This window comes from Etheostoma cragini, chromosome 7 (assembly GCF_013103735.1).
Source record: "Etheostoma cragini isolate CJK2018 chromosome 7, CSU_Ecrag_1.0, whole genome shotgun sequence".
In the NCBI taxonomy this organism is placed as follows: Eukaryota; Metazoa; Chordata; class Actinopteri; order Perciformes; family Percidae; genus Etheostoma; species Etheostoma cragini.
The window spans coordinates 17,514,524-17,521,018 of record NC_048413.1 but is presented as its reverse complement, the minus strand read 5'-3'; the positions used below and the strand labels follow the sequence as shown (position 1 = coordinate 17,521,018).

General features: G+C 37.3%; 2 protein-coding genes across 2 annotated transcripts in view; both read left to right on the top strand.

Moving 5' to 3' along the window:
- Nucleotides 1-1,380, top strand: part of srm (spermidine synthase) — a 4,277-nt gene extending 2,897 nt beyond the window's left edge. The window contains exons 7-8 of the mRNA XM_034877511.1: nt 471-593; nt 681-1,380. Of these exons, the coding sequence (XP_034733402.1) occupies nt 471-593; nt 681-698 (141 nt within the window). The 3' untranslated portion in view covers nt 699-1,380. The remainder of the gene's footprint in view (nt 1-470; nt 594-680) is intronic.
- A 3,174-nt stretch (nt 1,381-4,554) lies between these two features.
- cort (cortistatin) lies at nt 4,555-5,985 on the top strand. Its single transcript, XM_034877849.1, has 2 exons — nt 4,555-4,877; nt 5,509-5,985. Exons 1-2 carry the CDS (start codon nt 4,773-4,775, stop codon nt 5,734-5,736), a joined length of 333 nt encoding a protein of 110 aa, XP_034733740.1. The 5' UTR covers nt 4,555-4,772; the 3' UTR covers nt 5,737-5,985.
- The last annotated feature ends 510 nt before the right edge of the window (nt 5,986-6,495 follow it).

Sequence of the window (6,495 nt, the reverse complement as noted above, 5' to 3'; positions counted from 1 at the left end):
TAAAACAGTTGTTGCCTTCTCACCGAGCTGCTTGCCTATTGTCCTGTAGCCCATCCCAGCCTTGTGCAGGTCTACAATGTTATCCCTGGTGTCCTTACACAGCTCTCTGGTCTTGGCCATTGTGGAGAGGTTGGAGTTTTAGATTCCGTGTCACAGTTGAAGTGTACCTATGATAAAAATTACAGACCTCTACATGCTTTTTAAGTAGGAAAACCTGCAAAATCGGCAGTGTATCAAATATTTGTTCTCCCCACTGCAGTACACTACACACACACTGAAGAAGGCACAGTGCATGCACCTCGACAATTCCTCCCTGCAATAGAATGTTTTATTTCAAAACAAAAAGAGGAAATACGGGAAGGAGGGAGAGCGTATTGTAAAAACATTTTGTAGCAGAAGAACTTGTCTGCTATTTCTTGCTGATTGGTAATGTCCATCAAATAATCAGGTGCTTCTTCACTTTGAATTAGGAAACAAATTTCACGGAACCAATGAGAGCGCTGTCGAAAGAAGAAATGGAAAATATGAACCTTAGATATTACAACCCTGAAATTCACAAAGCATCATTCATCCTGCCTCAGTTTGCAAAAAAGGTACTTTTTTTTTTTTTTTGAGTGCAATTCTAAACTGTTAAAGCATTTTTGCTTCTTTTCACTTAGCATCTTCTTGTCCATTGACAGGTACTCAATGAAGCATGACCCAAAACAAAAGACCACTATGTTCAACCTGCAGCTGGCACAGATCAACAACTTTGTTCTACGGCTTCTTCACCTCCTCAACACATTTCAGCACCGATGAAGAGAGTAGCCTCCTAAAGATTTTATGGATGGGGGCACCGAATGATCAGTGGATGGGTACACACTGAGTGATACAGTTAAAGTGTTCATTCCAATGTTTTCTTCCACGCTCTTGGTGTTTTTATTTATTTTACTGATGTAAGTGTTTTTTTTTTCTTCATTTTTACTCTGTAATTGTCTTATTAGCATTTCACGGAGATGGGCTTGGCTGAGTGGGAAGAGCTTTGCTGTCAAATCTGACCTCACTTTGAAACTGTATACTGTCTGTTAGATTCAGTGCATTTACACATTATGTAATACATTACATACCCCATAGAGGTTGTACATGTAATGTATTGCTGTACTTTTATTTGTAATATTTAATATTGGTTTGTGCTCATAGGAAAATACACAGTTGTCATCATGTCACGACTGTATATTCAGAGTACTAATGTGTCCTCTATACACATAAACCCTATAGTGCCTGAAATTGGTTGTGGTTGATTAAAAAAAGACTGGTTATGTATCTATCAAAGTGTACCAGGCACATATAGTGGCCTAGAAGAAAGCTCAAGTGTCAATAGTTGAGAAAAGTGTCCCTTTTTAAAAAAAATATCACCAATTTAACATGAAATAAATCTGCTCAGCTTTGACTTATCTATTTGATATGGAATTATTTGTAACAGTGGAAAAATACAAATTAAGCAAACATGTAAAATGGCACTGGAGCTTTGCAATGTGGGAAATGTAAATTCATTATGCAGTGATTAACTTGCTGTATTGGCTACCTGTGGTAGGCTTGTACTGTGGTAAGCCTGTATGCTGAGTCATTACATGGTCAAACATATTTAGTTAGTACCTACGATAAGTCTACTTTGAATTGGTTGAGAAATGGCGTCATAAACCTGAGCAATGAATTTGTGATTTTTATAAGAACTGTAATAAATTGGTAACATAAAATGGTTATGTGAGATCTGTGTGCATTAAGCCACTGCCAGGTTTACTCAGACATACACTTCTGTATTGCACAAAATTACAACTTAATGCAGGACTAATTTGCTTCATTTGGTTCTGGTTTTGAGGATGTGGTACCTGGAAAAAGAAATCTGTATTTGAATGCTGGTAAATTAGTCGGTGCTTGTTTTACTCCGGCTTAAGGACAGTAGAAAAGGTTAGGTAGTAATAATCTGATCAAGGTCTCTATCCCCTAAACCTACGTGATGTGTTTCAACTGCTGTCTACTAAAAACATTGGTTAACAATAGTATTGTAGGTGCAGGTAGGAACGTCTGTAGTACCAGTGAGGTTCAAGTGCAGTTTCAGTATTTAGGCGCAAGAGGGCAATCTTTAATCTCTTATGTTTAGTTTCACATTCTAGAGCTATAGAGGAATGCATTTATTTTATATTGTTCAAATTCACCAAATATATATTCAGAGAATAGAACTTTGCATTTAAGGTTTTTTTCTCGAATTTGAATGAAAAGCCCCTTGGCTCCATTAAATTGTTGTGTGTGGCAGTGAGAAGCATCACTGTTGCCCTCAGTTGCATCAACTCTAGTGATTGTAGAAGACTTCAGCCCTCACTGGTTTTCTATTAAAATGTGAATAACCTGTTACAGCGCAGTACATTATTATCACACTGCCTTTATAGTGCCTCACGGTGGCTGTACCCAAAGATCTTTGTGTTCATGAGTGTCCGCTGTCTTACATTGAGACCATTGACGGGATACCCATACATATGTAATTTGATATTTATGTTTTTTAATGATGATATCACTGTAGTAACAGACTTTTGAAGACAGTGTAATATTTGTCTTTTGTTTTAAACTAATATGTCAATAATTATAATTTAAATTTAAATGTTTTTCCAGTGCAGTAAGACAAGTTTACCCACATGTCCAGATTCACCTGTGTAATAGATAATCCTCAGATGATATCTGAGCCAGTGTTCCTTTTTGAACCCTTTCAGAGAGCTGTTTAGTTTTTGCTGGTAGGCATACATGTAGTAGATGTAGTGAAAATGGATACTTCTATGCACATTGATAAGATCTGGGAGCACCCATGCTGACGTTTTCCACAGTGTCATGTCTCTTTCAGGTTGTATTGAAGATATTTATAAGGAACTCAGCTGTTGTAGATTCTTCAAACACACTGAATTGCTCACATATAGGCATTTCAACAGTCAGCTAATCTTTGGCTCTGGGCCTCGTTGAGATCAGCAGTGTACGGAGAAAATATCTCAAACACTGTTTTGAAAGCACAACAAATCCCTTTGAACATATCAACCAAGGCGTACTGAAATATAAGCGCTGCATGTTCCCTGCCCGTAGCACCGTCTAAAGACGTTACAACAGTAAACCCCATACATGGTGCTATTTCCGTGATCTACCCCGAAGGGCAGTTTCTCAAACACTTGACAATAGTGTATGTGTTATGCAACTCTCCATAATCAGTTTGGGTCAGGAGTTTATTTCGTGTAAACCAGTATGATTGGGTTTGGCAGTAGTTAAGGAGTAACTCAAACAAATCTTTTCTATGAACTACATTTAATGATGCTATCTAACTACATACAAAGGCCATAATATTTAGAAATAAATTAGCCTTTATGGAAGCTGCACCTGATGTTTTTGTATAACCTCCACATTATATCACACAAATGCATACAAAATCATTTGAGATGAGCAAAAACTGTGATGTATTCTGCTTCATTAGTTTTTCAGTCAATGCTACATAAATCATATGTGAACAGTGTCCAAAAATGTACTCTTAATTTGCACCCACTAGTTTAATCCAAACAGTTTAGTCCACATTTTGAATTTAATTAAACTGCAGCCTATGCTGTCTTTTCTTGGAATTTACTGTATACAGTCATTGTTACTTGCAAAAGGAGAGTCCAGTCATTAATGTGACTTTTGTTTATTCTAAGATGTAGTATAGTTTGTGTTTGGTGGAACACGAGTGAAATCAGTCATTCTTTTCCCAAAACCTGCCTGTAGCTATCCTGAACCAAAGGCAGTTGTTTTGTGTTTAATTCAGACACGCAAATAAAAATCAGTTCAATTTAAACCATTAAACCACCAATGTTAATTTAGACCAAAGTTAACCATCAACTCAATTGCATAGCACTAAATTGCTGAACAAGTAATGCTTTTTCATTTCTTTTCAACAACTATGTTCACGCCACTATATTGGTGGTGTGTATTTCCTGAAGGCACTTCCTCCAGTCATGGTGAGTTTCAGACCGCTCAATTGTAATCTGCAGGTGTTAGAGGCACTGTGACAGAAATCTGATGTTGACAGAAGTACAGAGCCAAACACTCGGATGTCTAATGGTAAATCAGCTTGTGGGTGAGTATGTATTTCTTTTAGATTTTTTTCCTTGCTGCTACAGGAAAATGGGACAAATTTATCTTGATTGTTAACGGTTAGACTATGTAACACAGTTGATGAGTTGTTGAATTGTACGTCCCCCTTGTCTGGAGAGGTCTTGTTTGAGATTGTCTAATAACTGTTGATACATAGTTAACATGCTGATGTCAAAACCTGCTTTTAGCCCAGTGACGGTGTTTCCCTCTACAGATTTTCCCAATTTGTCAAAAAGGTTAAGTGTTCAGCAATTCCATTTGTTCTCTCCTGAACCCTTCATCTCCCTTCCTCTTTCACACTCATGAACACATCCCTCCTTCCCCCACACACACCCCAACACACCCACTCATACACCCTCCGTCATACACCCACTACCCAGTACGTCAGTGGCAGACATTGGTAGACGCATATAAAAGAGTGAGGGACTTTGGAGGTAGAGCAGAAGAAACATCATTGGTTTCCAAATTCTGTGACCAGCTGCCAGCAACTGCACTTCCTCCATCACTTTCCTCTGGATCTCTGAGCTGCTCAGACTCTGTCTCTCTTTCTCAAAAACACACTCACTAACTCTTATCTCTGTGAGCCTCCTGTGACTGTAACCCTGGTCTGTCACCTGCACTCCTGCCACAAAATGCAGCTTCTGGTGGTGATAGCAGCTCTCACGGGGGTTCTGTTCAGCGTTAGAACAGCCGCTATGCTTCCTGTGGAGGATAGGAGCTCCGTCCATGTGGACAGGGTGAGGACATTTTTATTGTTCATAGGTAGTTAATGGGGAATTTCCAACTGTTAATCATACTATTTTTCAAAGATTTGTCAATCAATTTGTTGGGAAATATGTAATTATAATTATAACTTTCAAAAGAACAATGCTAATATCAAGATTGCTTATCAATCTAATACCAAGATTTTTGCTTGATTAACAAAAATAAATCTTGTGATAAGCCCGTGAGATGTCTAATTTACATTTTTATCATTATTTTCAAGATGAAGTTAATAGTCTTTAATTCATCCTGTTAATTCATACAGTCTTAAATGTGAAGTCAAAGAGAATAATACTTTAGACTTGAGCTAGCAATGAGAAGTTAAATTTATGTAATGATAATTATATCTTTCAAAAGAACAAACCTAATATCAAGATTGCTTAAGAAATAAACAACAATACGTCTTTTGATATTTCCAGTTTGCATTTTTATCATCACTTTCAATATGAAGTTAAGAGTCTTTAATTGATCCTGTTAATTCATGCCGTCTTAAATGTGAAGTCAAAAAGAATAACAGTTTAGACTTAAGCTAGCTATAAAACGTTAAATGTTCACATATTTTAATGATATGTGTAATTATAATATACGTATTTGATTTTTGGTCAGGACCCGAGCAAAGAGCGCAAGGAGCTGATTCTGAAGCTGTTGTCTGAGTTGTTGGATGAACCTCTAGACAACAATGTGTTGCCGGGGGAAGCAGCACTTGTGGATCTTGAGGAGCCGCTGGTGTCCCGTCTGGAGCAGAGGGCTGTCTACAACAGGCTATCACTGCCTCAGCGCGACCGCAAAGCCCCCTGTAAAAACTTCTTCTGGAAAACTTTCACCTCCTGCTAACAGTGCTCCAAAACATCTGGCTGTGCCTGCCTACTGTACTCCTTCTCTGCCAGCTCCACATGAACTGTAGTAGACCTCAGCTGTACATATCATCTACACCTGTCAGACATGCAGCATCGATGGACTTCACTGACACAGTGTGTCTGTTTGAATATCAATTATTTATGTATCTATTTATGTATGCACAGTATGTATTTATGTATGTAGTTGTTTCTTTCAGTGTCAATAAAGCATGGACATAACATTTGAGATGGTAATCTCAGTGATTTACTTTTGTAAATTGTTTACAAATGAAAAGGTCATATTTTCCACCTGCTTCTACAACATAAATGCAAAGTCAGATTTCATGCACAAATTGTGACTGTACTTTTATTGATGATGATTCAATTGAATTGGGAAAATAATGTGTATGTATTTCTATGTCTACTAAAAAACAAGTTACAGTCGTAAATGGCACACTGCGGATTTTTCTTTGTCTCTGTATCCGCAGTCATTCATTTCACGAAAAGCCAATTTTAGCAACAGAGTAGAGCAGTTCATTACGCCGGGATCTTCCTTATTGTGCTTTATACTTGTGTCTATGTAACTGTCTTTCCAGTTTACAGACAAAACAACATTACATTAAACTAATTGCACAAGAAAACATTTAACATTCCAATTTAGAAACAAAACTGGAATAAAATTGCCACAATTAAATCCGTAAATTAAAAGCATTATACTTATTTCTAAATACAAACAATGTAAATACTGTATTAACTC

Excerpts from the sequence above, each read along its gene's own strand:
- cort (XM_034877849.1), top strand. The coding sequence starts at position 4,773 with ATGCAGCTTCTGGTGGTGATAGCAGCTCTCACGGGGGTTCTGTTCAGC. Across the intron at positions 4,878-5,508 it reads GCTCCGTCCATGTGGACAGG|GACCCGAGCAAAGAGCGCAA; the intron begins GTGAGGACATTT and ends ATTTTTGGTCAG.